Raw genomic sequence first — 17,532 nt, forward strand, 5'->3', positions numbered from 1 at the left:
TTACGGGCTGCCAAGTTAGATATTGATGTCATCCATCCTGCCTGTTTTCTAAATCCCCTGAATAACATGTTGAATAACCATCAGAACAATTCCTCTACCAGCTTTTATTTAACTGTTTGCAGACTTAACAATATATTTCTCTCTCCAAAATTCACTTACATGTCAGACCAGAAACATTTTAATGATCTGTTAAAAAATAATTTCATGTTTAAGGTACCAGAAACTCAGGTGTTATTTACTATCTGAGTTTAGGGGATGGCAATTTTTTTACTGCATTCAGTATATCTCCATCTTGAAGATCTTCAAATTTGTTGAATATTTTCCTAATTGGGAGCTGAAGAGTCTTAGTGTTCAGATATGACATCGCACAGTTTGTGCTTCATTTTAGCCTTTGCATTTTCAGAGAACTTGGAGTCATACAGCATTACCAAGCATTCTTTGTTATAGTTGCCACCTATAGTCCCGAAGTCAAGTCACAGTTTGTGATCAGTAGTGATTTGTGCAGAGGGTATATGTCCACATGGAAGTTCCATTGTCTGATGGCAGCCCTAGCAGACTTCTCCTTCTCTTGGGAAATCTGTTCTGAAAATTGAGAATTGAGAGGGAGAAAATGGTTCCTTGTTTGTAGTGACAAATCTGGATCTGGGAGGGAGACCCTGTCATGGGAAGACCTAGATTTCTAGTCTTGACACTGCCATATTACTTTGAGCAAGTGCTGGGCTTGGAGTTTGGGTTCCTTTTCATCAGTGGAATCATGTTAATCTCTTCTAGCTTTAAAAGCTGTTATTTATCTGTAGCATGCCAATTCCTTTATTTTTTATTTTTTATTTTTTAAATTTTTATTTATTTATGATAGTCACACACACAGAGAGAGAGAGAGAGAGAGAGAGAGAGAGAGGCAGGGACACAGGCAGAAGGAGAAGCAGGCTCCATGCACCGGGAGCCCGATGTGGGATTTGATCCTGGGTCTCCAGGATCGCGCCCTGGGCCAAAGACAGGCGCTAAACCGCTGAGCCACCCAGGGATCCCTGCCAATTCCTTTAATTGAGAAATTGATCTACTCCAAGTTACATTCTGATTTTAAATAATTTTGTGTATAGCTGGCTGGGTTAGACTTGTAAGGGGAAGTTAGTAATTTCTCTCGCTGGCTTTTAGCCTATTGCCAGACATCATTTTACCATTTATCTCTGAGATAAAGAGATGCCGTTTAAAAAAAAACCCAACCAACCAGGGAATACTGTTCCCAACCAGTTCCTTTTGAATATTGGTTTAACCCATGATGGTTTTCATTTGGGGAGGGAATTTTATTTTATTTTATTTTTTTTAAGTTAATCCTGCTCCTTACCTGTGCACGCTATCTGATCACTAGAGAATATGGGGCAAAACACTCTGTTTAATGGCCTCAGAAATAGACCTGGAGGAACTCTGAAATGAGAAGAATTAGTGTGAAATTTGTGTGCACGCATGCATTTTAAGTCCATTAGGCTCCCAGATTCTTTTCTGTTCATTTGTAGGTACCAAAAGTACTGATACCCTTTGAACTGGGCAAAATGACTTACACGATGGACCCCAAATTGTTATTTAATTCAAGATCACAGAGTACCTTATTTATATTTCTAAAGGAAGCATTTAGTTTATAAAGTCCAAAGATACTCAGGGAGTTTAGAAACCCAGGGTGGGAGTCCCTGCTGTTTGCAAATTGAGTATGATATATAACCTTAGAGAAAAAAGAAAGAGTTTGTATTTATTTCCTCAGTTTTATTTCAGATTAACAAAGCTGGGAGCCTCGATCATCCAACATTCTTCTAGTTGTATATTAAGGTGCAGGTCTTGGCCAAAGTTGGAGTTCCACAGAATGGGAACGACATGCTTCCCTTTTTATTCTCCTCCGCCTTAGGATCCTGTCACCACATTGAGAAGATTAGACAAAAACTCTTTGCAGTTTATTTTCTTTTTGCACAAGTTACATTATGGAGGGACTTTTAAGCTAAAAGAAGAAAAACTCCCTCTTTGTTAGAAGCAGCACAGTGTGTAGTTTCAACTTGTCTTTGACTTCCTCGGAGATGTTTTAAGATCCGGTGTAAACTTGCTGTGGTTTGCCTTTGGGCATCAAACTGTTTAGCTTGGCTCTGTTATATCTGTAATTGCTGCATTTTAATAATTGCCCAATATTCTTGTCAGCAATTTGCAGTCTATATTTTTAATAGAACCTTTTGCCTTTCTTTCCACAGGTTCATTCAGACCTGGTTTAAGCCCCTGGATTAATGCTCACAGTCCCACAGACCCTCTGCAGCTGCGGGCAGGGGGTGACACAAGCTCATTAAATATTCCCACAAGCCGCGTGCTGGGTATAGTTTATGTGCTCTATAAAAATCCTCTGGGAAGCCATCTTCTTCTGAGATCTCCTTACAGGGTTTTGCTTTATGAAATTTGCTCTTAGCATTTGCTGAAATAGCATATTCTTTTGGAGAGAGTTTTCCTTATCAATCCATTCAGGAAATTTAATTTTTTGAAGGGAAAAAATAGGGTCAAATTCTCTTTGCTGTCACTGACTTTTTTTTTTAAGACTTTATTTGAGAGAGAGAAAGCATGAGTAGGGGAAGGGATAGAGGGGGAGGGAGAGAGAATCAACCAGACTCTGTGCTGTAGTGTGAGTCCCCAATAAGGGGCTCGATCTCACAACCCTGAGATCATCACCTAAGCTGAAACCAAGAATGGAACGTTTAACCAACTGAGCCAGCCAGGCACCCTGTGAAGGCATTTAAAAGCCATTTTAAATGTCTTTTCCTTAACATTTGATGCAGTAAACTAAGACCACTTAATTAGAAACTCATTTTGCCATTGTTTTTTATATTTTTGTATTGCGTCTACGAGTACCCAAACTGGCTTTGTCTCTGAAGGTAGCAAGCCGGTTCTGTAGATCGTTTCCCGGGTGAGGGTAACAAGACTGCAGTCCCTAGCTATTTAAGATAGTTCCTGGAAACTTCATGATCTTGCCTGGCTCAGCGCCTAGATGGGATGGGGTCTTTGTGCTTTTAGCCAGTTCTTGGATAACTTCTTTTCCTGATAAGAAGGAATCATGCTCTTACACAGTGCCTGGAACATAGTGGGTGCTCAATAAATGTTTGTCAAATTGAACATCTTCTGTGGGTTGTACCAGGGTCAGGAATATAGGGCTGGAAAATATACGTGGTGTGTCTAGATGAGGTAATCTTTAGGGCCATAGGAGAGATATTCACGTTTAAGCAAATCAGCATAAAACTTGTCATTCAAGCCTCTGGATAAGCATAAGGTTAGAAGTACCTCTGGATCCTCTGGTCCAGTTACCAGAGTCTTAACTGTGGTTGAGAGACAGGGAAGACTTTTCTCCTGTTAAAATGCTGGCAAACAGTTGAAATGAGATCTTTCCCTTTTGATTGTTCTTTATTTTTCAGGTTGATTCTAAGTATTTTAACTTGATCCTTGTGATGACTCCATCATTATAACATTAGATTGAGTTTGATTAGAGTTGTTTGTGTTTCTTTGTTGACACTTGGAAGTTCATGTAGCAAGTGTCATTGATTACTTTGGTGCCACAACATAGCTGGTAATGTTCTATTATAGGTGAACCTTGATTTTCTTCTGTATTCATGAACATTTTATATAAAGCCAAAGATTTAAAGTATCAAAAATAAGGATTTCTTTACAAAAGTATTTGCTTTAAAAATCTTTATTAGGTAACTAGCACCCCTAGTTCAGTTTACTCGAGTGTTGTCTAGGCATCTTTTCAGATAAATTTATCTTAGACTTTTTAGAGATTATTCATTTCTCTTTACTGTGTATTTTTGAAAAGTTTCTGCATTAAGTTTTCTTTTTGAAATATGTTTATTTTTACAGGCAACTTGAAAATTGGAAAGGATTTTTAAGGCTGCTTCTGATTTGCAAAGACTATCTACATCTGAGGCTGAAGTGACTGAATGGGGCACACTTTTGGAGACATCAAAATGACTTCTCATTATGTAATTGCTGTGTTTGCCCTGATGAGTTCCTGTGTAGCCACTACAGGTGAGTTGCAGAATATAGATTGCATGTTCTTGTATTCTTTCGGATATATTTTCTTCAGTCTCTTTAGTTCAGAAAAATTTAGATGTTTTGAAAAATATGTTTATGCAAAATGTGAGTATTTCTGTTCTTCAGGGAAATAAAATATTTGACTACAGATTACATGTATGTTTGTCTATGTTCTATTTTACTAGGCTGGTGCTAGATATTCCAGTATCAGTGACATTACTAAATAATACTGACTAAACCTCAGTATTGAGATGGGTAGAGAACAAATATGCTGATGTGTAATCCCACTTAATTTTGTTCCATGCATAGATTACATTTATTTTCTCTCCCTAAATAAGAATTTCAAGAAAGCCTTTTTGTTCTTTATCAGAAAATAAATAGGTCTTCTACTTAGAGGTGACACTCTTGGCATAGGATACTTAGGAAGTATTCATTTTACCTATTTAGATATTTTAAGGTGTAACTTTAAAAAAATACAGAACTGTGCTTTCTGGAGGCAATCAGAGTATGAGATTGGAGATAAGAAGCAAAAGACTGGGTTGGAACATTGTTGCTTAAGTAAGAATATCTCATCCCCTACATCAACATCTTGATGTTCCCAGTCAGGGTTGCTTAACAAATTTGGAAGCTTAATTTGCTCTATTTTGTGGTAATTTGCTTTGTGTCTATTACATAATAAGCCACATGAAAGAATTTGTTGGACCAGTCCTGTAAACTGGCTGGTGTCAACAAGAAACATATTGACCTGAAAAATGATTAGCCTCTTGGTTTTGGCTATTGAATTCACATACAGATGAGATGCTAGTGATGATAATGATTGCCACTTATTGAGTGTGTCACCACAGCCAAGCATGGGCCTAAATAATTACAGAATATAACAATGAATAAGGATATTCTTATTTTGTGAGCTCACTTAATCCCAACTCTGAGGTAGGTAGATTATTTTTCCCATTTTACAGATGATGAGATGAGAGATTAGATGATGTGCACAGAGTCATGTGGCTGGGAAGTGGAGGAGCCAAGTTTTACATCTGCACTCTTAATGTCTGTGCTGTACTGAAGAAGCCACTAACAAGCAGTTAAGTCTCTGAGTCATTAGTAGGCACAGGTTGAGTGAAAGCCAGTTTGCAGAGCGTGGTTTATGGGATTGGACAGCAAAATGTCCCCCTTGTTGCAAATATCTTGAGAGAAAGTTGGTAATTGTTTTGTTTTATTTTTTAAATGCCAGTGTGAATTTGAACTGTCCATTCTCTGTCAGCAGTTTCATTTTGTCTCATGATTGAAGAGTTATTTGTCTTTTAGCCTCTGTATTAAATCTGATCTTAATTAAAATCTCATTGAAAAGTTGCAGCAAAAAAAGATGAGTGGGGGGGGAGAGAGAGAGAGAGAGAGAGAGAAATGGCTTGATGGAAAATGTGCTATTTTGATGACGAGGTATTATCATACCTCATAGGTTTGAGGCAGAATTTTCTGCTTTCATTGATGCCTGAGATAGACTAAAAAACAACTGAAGAAGGTACTTTATGGGAAAGTGGTGAGTTTGATGGCTCTGTATACCCTTGATGTATTAGATAGTGAATCAGTTTTGGTTAAGACCTTCCTTCCTCTCTCAAGCCATTAGTAAAATATATTTTTTGAGTTGTATACATACTCAAAATTTTGCTGAGAATTAAAGTAAAATTGAGAGTAGAGTTACCAGTTTTGTGGCAGCCTGAGACAACTGACTAATGGTAGAGGTAGAGATGCTTTTTTTTAATGCTAAATTTTTATTGAAATACAATTTACAGAGAAATGTGTACATGAAAGTGTGTAGCTCAGTATATTTTCACGAACTGAACACACGTATGTGAACAGTATTAGAGATGCCATTTTTATTATTATTGTTATTTTTTTTAATATAGGAGCTTGAACTCATGATCCTGAGATCAAGACCTGAGCTGAGATCCATAGTCAGACACTTAACCAGCTGAACCACCCAGGTGCCCCAGAAATGCCCTTTTGAACAACCTATTGGCTAAATAAGAAGGGAGAAATTTTTTTTTTTTTTTTTTTTTTTTGAGAAATGTTTTGTATATGCTGAATCCGGTGGCTTTTTGTATAGGCTTAGCATACTCACAAAATGCTTTTTAGGGCATTCTGATAAGTTGAACTTCAGGAAAATAATAGTAATAATAATGAATATTTATAGAGTAATGAATTAATGTGTGCCAGGCCCTGTTGAAAGTGCTTTATGTATATTACCTCATTCACCTTTATTACTGTCCTAAGAAGTGTAGGTACTTTGCTTATTCCCAGTTTATAGATGAGGAGACTGAACACAGACAGGTTACGTAACTTCTTCAAGGTCACACAGCTGGTAAGTGGCAGATTTAACCATGAACCTACTTAGTCTAGATCTGATGATTGAGCTTTTAAGTCTGTCTGTCACGAAGGGAGTATTGATCAGAAACCTGTTTAAAAAGAATGATAGTTTGCTCTGTGCTGTGTCATCATGAAACATAAAGTAAATCTCTTATTTGCTGAGTCCCTCTAAGTGCAAAGCACAGTACTAGTCACTTAGGGGTATACAAAGAAATATAAGATTCATCCCTTCCTTTGAATCTCTTGTGTGTTAGTTAGGCATGTAAAATATAACCATATAACAAACTAATCAGTATATAGTGAATACCAAATAAAAGTCAAAAGACCTCAGAGAGGTCGGAAAGGAAGCCCAGGTGGGTTGGAGTGGCTAGAGAGGGCTTTGTGGGTGTGCTCAACCTTGAGCTCTGTTCTGAAGGTCAGCCAGGAACTAGGAAGGTGAAGGCATGGGGCTGATCAGCTAGCACAGTATATGGGACATGGGTGCTTGATGAGTTTTAAAGAATGGATGACCTGAAGATCTGGTATGGGAATGAGGTCTGTTTGGAAGGAAGGATGGGAGTAGGTTGTGGAACGAGGCTTGTAGATTTCATTTTGAGGTTTGGATCCTTTTTTGTCCATTCCCATGTAGCCAAAGGCATATACTGTTTAATCTTAGAATCCAAACTATGGCCTCAAAAAGTGAGGCTGAGTATATGGCTTCATTAGCTTCAAAGACAACACCGCTTGGCATACAGGCCAACAATTTATCACGGGCTTGCTCTCTGCCAGCCAGCTTGTTTTGTCTTTATAAGACAACCCTCTGGGGCGAGTGTTAGTATTATCATAATTTACATTTTACAAACAAGGAAAGTGAGACTCAGTTTGGCTTATAACTTACAATTGTATAAAGTCCCATAACTAATAATGACAGAGCTGGGACTTGGACTCAGGCAGTTTGGCTTTAGAGTCCAGCCCATCCCCACTCCACTGGAGCCTCCGTATAGGAAACCCTCAGTGTGGAATGATTGAACCCCTTCATTTGACTGAGTAGCCACCAGTAAGTCATTCTGGTGAAGAACCAAATTAAACTCCTTTCACCTTAAATGAGACATGTGTAAGTCATCAGAATGGAGAGACCTTCAAGTAATGGGTCTTCTTTATTTGCATTCTTACCTTACTGACATGACTGTGAAGCTCTGTTGTAGGGTTCTTGGTGGCAGAAGGGGTGAAAGCTGTGTAGAAGGCCTCCTTTAGATATGTAGCCAGGAAGGGCGAAGGGCGAAGGGCAGCACAGCACATAAAATTAATCTGAGTTAGGATAGTAGGCATCTTCTAGCTCCATGGATTTGCCTGGGTCTTTAGTGAAAGCCTTTCCTTCTCTGCTTGTGAAGGAGGTAGTGGTCAGCAAGCCGCATCCCAGGAGCTTCGAGGTTGCTTTGATAACGTTCATACTTGTCCTCCCCTCTCTTTTTCCTGAGTTATTGTACAGTGTGTGAGTAGGGGAGGCCCTGCTCTTGATGAACAAAAGCTGTATGAGGACCATCATGCCTCCTGGTTAGAAATTATTTTAGGTTTTTGGCACCTTGTCCTAAATCCTATAATCCCACGGGGCACCAGCGTGGCTCAGTCAGTTGAGCCACCGACTCTTGATTTTGGCTCGGGTCATGATCTCAGGGTCTGAGATTAAGCCCTGCTTAAGATTCTCTCTCTCCCTCTGCCTCTGCCCCTCCCTCTGCTTGCTCACACACTCCTTCTCACTCTTTCAAGATAAATCAATAAAATCTTAAAATAATCCTGTAATCTATCTAAGAAAAGTGGGAAGTTTAAAACATTAAATGCTCTTATGGGCTTAAGCCTCACTAAGTTTTCACTTTAAAAATTGTTTGGCAACCTGTCTTTAAAAAACACTAACTCTGCCCCTGAGGCTTGCCAGAGTTAGCTAAGGCTGTGTTTCCAAGAGCCTTGCTAACAAGAAAAAGAGGCATACACAGAGAATTCAAGGAAATCGATTTGGTTGGAAGGGATGGACTTGCCTGCAGTCCACTGGCCTCTTGTGCCCAGTGCAAGAGGTGCTGCTGAGGTGAACTGATGCTGGCCTCAGTGCCAGTGGGATGTTGGTGGGATGGCTGTTTGCCTTATTCCATTGTTGCCATTCTGTGGCTAAATGCATCTTTTTGGAGGATTGTCCACAACCTGCACATACATTTCAATTGAGCAGATGCATTTCTTTCTTTTTTTTTCTATTTTTAAAGACATAGTTTTAAAAAAATATTTATTCATGAGAGAGAGAGAGAGAGAGAGAGGCAGAGACACAGGCAGAGGGAGAAGCAGGCTCCATGCAGGGAGCCTGACGTGGGATTTGATCCTGGGACTCCAGGATCACGCCCTGGACTGAAGGCAGCGCTAAACCGCTGAGCACCTGGGCTGCCCAAGATTCATTTCTTTTCATCTCTCCTGAATGTACCTGAAATTCCAGGAAAATAGAGATAGTTTTAGTTGGAGCTATTTTCCTGCTAAGAAAGCTCTGAACTCTTGTGTCCATGGGACAACAAGGAGAGTTATCAACCGGTTAATAATTGATTTGGAATGGGACAAACTGACAGCCTTGAGGGGAGGCTAAATTAATGAGAATGCCATTTTATATTTATAGTTTTCAAATGCTCTTATGACTACTATTTCATTTGATTCTCCTAGCAGTAGTCCCGGGGGTAGGCAGGTATTGTTTTGATCATTTCCAGAAGGGAGGTAATGGGACTCAGAGAAAGTAATTTATTATAAGAAAGATAGCCCAACTCTCAGTCAAACCAGAATTCAACACTCCTCTGCAGGCAGGCTGCACCGACAAATCTTAGTCTTTTTGCTGGTGTGCTTCCTTTAGTACCTCTTGAAATAGTGGTAGCCGGCCACTCTGCTGGGCGCTATTCACCTGCCAGTTCATCTGATCCTTATAGAAACCCAGTGAGGTAGGTAGGTGATTGTCATCATCACTGTGTGTGTGTGTGTTTTTTTTTTTTAAGATTTTATTTATTTATTAATGAGAGACACACACAGAGTGAGAGGCAGAGACACAGGCAGAGAGAGAAGCAGGCTCCAAGCAGGGAGCCTGATGTGGGACTCCATCCCAGGACTCCAGGATTACGCCCTGGACCGAAGGCAGGCGCTCAACTGCTGAGCCTCCCAGTCGTCTCCATCACTGTGTTTGTAATTGTTACCGCTGCCACCACTCCTACTACTATTGGTATGCTAGCGGGAACTGAGGCTTAGAGAAGAAAAATGTAATATATAATGAGAGACAAATCAATTTTAATGAAAGTTAAAGTGGTCATTGACAGTCATACAAGTAGTAGCTAGCAGAGTGGCCACAGCTCTAGAGTTGATGCTCTTTCTCTTATGCTGCCTCAAAGGAACTGGTACTCTTTCTCTAGGACTTGCGATTAATGGCCTACGGACTGCAGGGGTGGTTCTTCCATGGTTTTCTCCTCTCTGCCAACTGAGTGATCAGAGCTGTGGTTCATAATAGTAGGAAGACGAGGAGAGTGCCAGTGGTGGCTGCCACTGGGGAACGTAAAGGGTAGAGGAGGGACAGACTTGGAGATTCCAACCAAATCCAGCAAGGCCTTCTCTTGCCAATACAGAGTCTCTGGATCCAGTTGGTTGATTTGTTTTGTGATTATTATTGTCTTTAGGTTGTTAACTGTAACCACTTTCGTATTCCATTGCTGTCTTGGATGTATAGGGAAAAGATGTTCAGGGTGATGCCAATTGGGTGACCGGCTGTGATAGTGTAAACAAGATGGTCACTAAGAACATGAGTAAGATTGTTCACAGATTTGATGTCAGACAAGTGAGCAGATGCCAGGTTTCTCTCTCCTTTGCATCCTTATCCGAGACTGTGTAATTACCACACTGCTTTTTGGATTCCTGATTTATTTGGGTTATTTAAGGGCACCAGCAATGGTCTGTTTTATAAACACTGATCAACATTTCCACCAGGACAAGGATATCTGTATGTGCTTTCACCATGGTGCCAACTTTCTATTTATCTTAAAGAGTAAAGAACTATATTAAAAGACCGAGAGTAGATAGAGTGGCCTGAATTTTATGTTGTGTTCTTTTTTGGGGAGACCATGCATACCCAAGCATGATGAGGTCCCTCCCTGCTCTATGTTTTTACGCACAAAGAGTATGCCAACATGTATGTGTTCGCATACACATACAAAGTTGGGACACTTAGCAGTAGTCAAGAAAAAGATGAATTTTTTATTAAAGAGTCCCTTGCCCTGCATGGACTTGGGTATATGTGTGTATATGTGTGTGGGGCAGGGTGGAATAGGATATGATGTCTAATAAAAGCTTTTTTTTTTCCATTTGCAAAAGCAGTTGACTAGCTGATAGTTGGGTAACTGGCTGTGATAGTGTAAGAGAGATGTTCACAAGAACACAAGTAAGATTGTTCACAGATTTGATGTCAGACAAGTGAACAGATGCCAGGTTTCTCTCTCCTTTGCATCCTTATCCGAGGCTGTGTAATTGCCACGCTGCTTTTTGGATTCCTGATTTATTTGGGTTATTTTAGGGCACCAGCAATGGTCTGTTTTATAAACACTGATCAACATTTCCACCAGGACAGAGCTATCTGTATGTGCCCACACAGCTGTTTGACCGCTCAAAGCTTATACTTTCACACGTTGTGGATATAGGAAATGAGGCTTTCTCAGCTTGTTTGCTTTGATAACTAATCCCTTATACACTGGGGCTACCTTGAATCACTGATAGAGCTCTGAGCTTTGCGTGCTGGTTTTGGAAGAGTTGTAAGATCAGGGAGTGTTCCGGGAAGGGTTCCAACATGAGGCCGTCCATCAGGACAGCCCTCTACACAGGCATCGAGGCATCAAAGTGCTTACTCCTCTTGGAAGATTGGCCCGGACAGCATCCATGTGAGTTCCTTGCTGACATACATTTATTTAAAAAAACATTTTCTGCCAGAATGATCTAAAAAAGATTCATTCTCAAGTCCAATATAGCCATATTTTTGTTCTCTGAAAGGACACTATAAATCAGGAGAATTCTAGAGGACTTAAAAATGCACTTGCTCTTGGAATGTTCCTTCCAAAGATTAGGCAGCAGGTGCTCTGGGGCCTGAGGCCCAGCTATTCTCCTGCCCTATCCTGCCAACTCGTAACAATCTTTAAAAAAACAAAACCAAACCAAACCAACTAAACCTAGGGTGAAATGTGGACAGTCTTAACACCTTCAAAAGAAAATTGATTTTTTTTTTTGAAGTTATTCTCTCTGTTGGCAGCGAAGGGAACTACAATGACAAGTTGTAGTTATGGCAAAAGGAAAAAGTTCCAGCGTGACTGCTTTAGGTTCTTTGTGTTGCTTCTGTTTGTCCTTGTGTGTCTGAATAACTTAGTCCTAGTCTAGATGATAGGCCAGAACCGTCAGGAGTAACACCTCCCTTCCTTCCTACTCTTCTACCCCAGCCGGGAGGGTACTTGGGGAGCACCAGCCTCTGGGGAGAGCAGCACATCAGCTTCCAGAGTTGCCTGTGCGCTGTCGTTCCCAACAGTGACACCACGGAGCTGCAGCAGCACTGGGCTGTGCACGTTTTTCCAGTAGGCTGCATCTGGGTGTGCCAGCGTGGCTGTTCTGTTGCTGCGTGGCCAAGCACAAGGCCACCTAGCTCCCACTTACCCCTTTCTTTAGAGTTAGAGGAAAGCACCGTTGGTCATTTCACCTTTTCATTCAACTTTTAAATAGCTGCTATGTTTGGATGAGAACTCGTAGTCTGGTCAGTGAACTTGGAGTGCCTAACCAAGCCCCAGGTACTCTGCTAGCTTCTGAGGCACAAAACAGGGAAACTTTGATTAGTGCAAACAATGATTTTTTTTCTACCTTGTAACATGGTTACATTTCTTAAAGAGTTAATTGATTTTTTTCAACAAGCATCTATTTTTTTAAGATTTTATTTATTTATTTGACACGAGAGAGAAAGAGCACAAGCAGGGGGAGCAGGAGAGGGAGAAGTAGGTTCTCTGCTTAGCAAGGAGCCTGACATGGGGCTCTATCCCCAGACTCTGGGATCATGTTCTGAGCTGAAGGCAGATGCTTAACCCAGGTGCCCCTCAATCAGCATCTGTTGAGCATTCTAGACACTATTCCAGGTATTAGAGGCTCAGCAATGAACAAAATAGACAGAATCCTTATCCTCCTGAAGCTTACATTCTAATGGATCAGATCAGAACAAAAAAATAGTACATCATTTAACAGGTTCAGTGGACAAAAAGCAAAGGCGCTGGGGATTGTTTAGTGGGGGAGTACAATTTCTTTTATTTATTTATTTTTTTAGATTTAAAGTTATTCATTTATTCATGAGAGACAGAGAGAGGCAGACACATAGGCAGAGGGAGAAGCAGGCTCCCCATGGGGAGCCTGATGTGGGACTCAATCCTAGGACCCTGGGATCACAAACTGAGCCAAAGGCGGATAGATGTTCAACCACTGAGCCGCCCAGGTGCCCCAGGGGGAGTACAATTTAAAGGAAGGTGGATAGGGGCACCTGGCTGGCTCAGTTGGAAGGGCATGAAATGCTTGATTTTGGGGGTCATGAGTTCAAGCCCCATATTGGATGTGGAGATTACTTAAAAAAAGTGGATAGGGAGGGCCTCACTGGAAAGAGCACATTTGAACAAAAATTTGAAGAAGGTAAGCTAAGTGGCTGTATAGGGGAATGAGAATTCCAGGTGGAAGAAGAGCAAGTGCAAAGGTCCTGACATGGCAGTTTGCCTAAAGTGCTCAAGAAGTAGTAAGCAGGCCAAGTGGCTGCTAGAGGGGCCAATTAGTTAACTGGGGGGCAGGTGTGGGCCTGCATATAGCCTTGTAATTTTTACGCAGAGGGAGACAGAGGCGCTGGAAGGTTTGAGCAGCATAATGATATGGTCTGAAGGATGTTTTAACAGGACCCCTGTGGCTGACGTGTTGAGAATAGACTGTTGGGCAAAGGCGCATTTGAGGATATTGGTTGATGGCTGTTGTGATCATTGAGCAAGATGATGGTAGCCACAAACAGATTTTGGAAGGGAGGACCCTTGGGAGTGATATGCTTTTGAAATCAAGAATGATGTTGTGACTTTTATGTGTTCCTTCTCCTATCAGTGGAACACTGGGCTATAACCTGTTAGCAAAGATAATCACTTCTACATAACAGTAAAAGCTGTATCTTAAAATAAATCATCAAAAAATCTTTTTGCCCTATTAACTACTGTTCTTGAATAATCATGGTCTTAAAAGCCTGGACCCTCTCTTCCCAGTTTTTCTTGATTGCCTAGTCTCATTCTTTTCATTCCCCAGGTAGTTTTTTCAGGATGGACCTCAGGATCACACCCTGAGCTGAAGGCAGACACTCAACCACTGAGCCACCCAGGCGTCCCCTTTCTAGAAAATTCTTACTGTTGTAAATGAGAACTTGGTTTTAGCTTGCTTTTGAAAAAGCTCTCTTGAAAACCTTTAGGTAAACTCATTTGGGTCTAAGAGATTCTTGTGCTGGAGAGGAAATTGGTTTGAGGGAGTGAGTTCTTCAGAGATTTTTAGCTCTCCAGCTGTAAGTGTGGTGTACCCATAGAAACCAGGTGCATCTTTATGAGCTGGGGCTACACCTTGGCATAATTGTCATAGTTATTAAAGAAGCAATTTCCCCCCACTTTTTTACTATCATGTACCTCTTTTGCCTTTTCCCATTTTTGCCTTGTGACTTAGTAGACCAAGGCAGGAGACTTGTGTGGATTCAATGAGCCTGGGGACATTGGTACAGACAACTAGGCTGAGGAGTCTCTAGGTAATGAAAGATGGTACCAGCTGACTGGATAAAAAGGGGAGTTGAAGTAGGTTATAAAGGGTTTTTAAAAAGTTAGGGTTAAGTGGGGTACACCTCATTTCTGCTGTAGCTGTTTTAGTTTTAAACTTTGGTTTCCTCACTGATTCCTATTTAATTCCTGTTACCAGACTTCAAGCTAGAACTTTATTTATTTTTATTTTTTTATTATTTTATTTATGTTTTTTGTATAAAAGCTAGAACTTAAGGTTCTGGTTTAAGCTGGTTTAAGATTCTATTTCTGGGAGAGCTGAAACTGTGTCAGCTTGGTGATGTGGGGCTCAGCAGAAATAACTCCATTTTGGGCCTGTTATCTTTTTTTTTTTTTAAATATTTTATTTATTTATTCATGAAAGATGGGGTGGGGGGCTGGCAGAGACACAGGCAGAGGGAGAAGCAGGCTCCCTGGAGCCTGACGTGGGACTTGATCCCGGGACTCCAGGATCAGGCCCCGGGCTGAGACGGCACTAAACCACTGAGTTACCTGGGCTGCCCTGTTATCTTGTTTTTAACAGTCCCTTCCTCCCACTATGATCATACTCTCAGCCTGAGAAATATGATCAAAATTTAAGGTATTAGCACCCTCCCAGCTACCACTCTGAAACTCTCACAGATTATGCTGATTTTCTGTATGGTATTCCTTTGCAGGTTGTAACTTCAGGTTTATGTTCCTTTTTTTTTTTTTTAATTAATTAATTTGACAGAGAAAGAATGAGAGCATGCATGAGCACAAGCCAGAGAAGGAGAAGCAGACTCCCCGCTGAGCAGGGAGCCCAATGTGGGGCTTGATCCCAGGACCTTGACATGACCTGAGCTGAAGGCAGACACTTAACAGACTGAGCCACCCAGGCACCCCTAGGTTCATGTTCCTTAACTTGGTTGTTTTCTTCATTTTCTGACTTTCTGGTTTTAGGGAGATAATTTGCTTGGTGGCTGGTGGCTACGAACATATATTTAAAGCTTTCGAGAGAATATAGCACACTAGGGAGATTATCATGATTATTAAACCAGGTAATTCCCAGTGTCTGGAGTGTACCTTGGAGCTGTGGTCCCCAAGACCCAAACCAATCAAAATCAAAGAAGTCAAAGAAAGATCCTGTTGAAGGAGTCACTTTCTTAAGCCAAGTGGATTGTCCATTGATATATATATATATTTTAAAGATTTATTTATTTTATATATATATATATATATGTATATATATATATATATATATAGAGAGAGAGAGAGAGAGAGAGAGAGAGAGGCAGAGACACAGGAGGAGGGAGAAGCAGGCTTCATGCCGGGAGCCCGATGCGGGACTCGATCCCAGGACTCCAGGATTGTGCCCTGGGCCAAAGGCAGGCACCAAACCACTGAGCCACCCAGGGATCCCCCATTGATATATTTTTTATCCTATATTATATATATATATGTATTTTTCTTTGAACTTAGAACCCCAAGACCAAGAGTTGCATGCTCTACCAGCTGAGCCAGGTAGGCACCCCTGTCCAGTGATTTTATGTAGCTGAGTTTCACCATCTCCAGAAGTTTTAATCCAGGTGCAACAAGTAATGTTGGACCCAGCAGAAACACCTCCTTTGCTCAGCTAAAAGATAATTAGTCAATTACTATCTTATTGTCAAGAACAACTTTGGCCATAGAGTCTAGGGATTTTTGTTGAGCAGCTATTACTTTAGCAGTGGATTCTGCAGTATTTTCAAGAGTTAAGGAGCTGACACTGTATTTATTAAAAAATGGGATAAGACACAGAGAAGATTTAACCTCTGTGCCTAAAAAGCTGTCTTTTAAAATAACATTTATTTAGCCACTGGTTTGTAAGGTTTTCTGATTTGCTTTTTCAGACCTCATCAGTGTCATGGTAGAGGGGGGCAATGAACAACATAAGTACAGCCCTGGAGCTTGCCACAAGCCCCAGGTGGTGGTCATTCTGTTTTTGAAATTGGACCAGAAAAATCCAGAGGAATGCAACAACATTTTTACTTCTTGCCCCCCTGCCAGCTTTTTTCTGGGCCTCCCAAAATGTGTTTATCTTGCTGGCCATGCGTGTGGAGCAGTCTGGAATTCTGTGTGGCATTAGATAGTGAAAAAAAATGGAAAGATTTCCCACATGATAGAGGTTATGGGAGTGGACTCTGATTGAGAGAAGGGAATTTTGGGATGAGATTTATTTTAATATTTAGTGTTTAAACTGTTGCACATCTCTCTCTCTCTCTCTTTTTAAAAATTTGATAACAAGCCTTTGGGGGTAGAGGTGTGGAGGTATGTACTGGAAGCATTATCAGACTTTTAAGTATCAAATTAAGAATTTTCACTTATTAGAAGAAAAAATTCATTTATGGTGAATGAATTGTCTGAACTTCACTACCCTGATAATTATATAATTTGAGAGCGATGTCTGGCATACTGTGAAGGACCCTGAGGGCCTGACCCCAGCAATCCCTCTCTCCCCCCACCTTTGTCACCCCAGGATTGTGTGCAAGCATGGCTTCACTGTCACTGGTCAGGTCTCTCTCTGCCTGGCCCTCTTGAATGCCCAGCAAATCTGTGTCCTCTATTTTGCCACATTTAATTAGCTCTGGAAATACACTATCAAAGGCTGTCTGGCAGTGGTTCATTAATGGTACGGGGTGAATTCAAAAGCACTAATTAATTGTTTTAGATTATTTGCAAAGCCCATGCTGAAAAACCTAATGCCTGTAGGAGAAAGTTGGCAGAGAGGCTGTTCAGAGATTAACCTGGAGCTTACCCAGCTCAATTGCCTTTTGGAGTTGGGCCAAGAGGGGAGTTGTTTTTCTTTTGGGAGAAGTGCTTGTGGCCACATTGTTCCCTAAATTCCCAGTTTACTGCTCCAGGCTTTTGGCTGATGGAGCTCATATGGACCTTGCTGAGCTAGGGAACTCAATAGCATCTTCTAGAAGTTCTGTTTGTTTTTTGTTTTGTGAGAGAAACACAATTACTTAAAATTCATTAACTAAATATTCCCAAGGGCCTCTTCTTAGGGAGAGGAAAGGGAGCTCTAGTTTGTTATGAAATAATTCAGGTATTAGTGTTAAATGTTCAAAGGCAGCAGGATCAGGCCTTAAGTAGTATCCCCCCACCCACATTCTCCCCACCCCCACCAAAATAAACAAATCCGATTCCTCATTTCCTCTGGCTGGCTCAGGGCTGCAAAGTGCTACTACATTTGGAAAATGGTGTTCAAAAAAAGATCTCAATCTGAAATCAAGTGCGTACCAGTTTATTTATTTATTTATTTATTTTTTTTTGC

The 17,532-nt window shown here is 40.8% G+C and overlaps 1 protein-coding gene across 5 annotated transcripts in view; it reads left to right on the forward strand.

The window, feature by feature from the left end:
- Positions 1-17,532, forward strand: part of TGFBR3 (transforming growth factor beta receptor 3) — a 194,757-nt gene that overhangs the window by 18,646 nt on the left and 158,579 nt on the right. For all 5 annotated transcript variants that reach the window (XM_025417676.3, XM_025417675.3, XM_025417678.3 and 2 more), the window contains exon 2: positions 3,877-4,044. In XM_025417676.3, the coding sequence (XP_025273461.1) occupies positions 3,957-4,044 (88 nt within the window). In that variant the 5' untranslated portion in view covers positions 3,877-3,956. The remainder of the gene's footprint in view (positions 1-3,876; positions 4,045-17,532) is intronic.

This window comes from Canis lupus, chromosome 6 (assembly GCF_003254725.2).
Source record: "Canis lupus dingo isolate Sandy chromosome 6, ASM325472v2, whole genome shotgun sequence".
Lineage (NCBI taxonomy): Eukaryota > Metazoa > Chordata > Mammalia > Carnivora > Canidae > Canis > Canis lupus.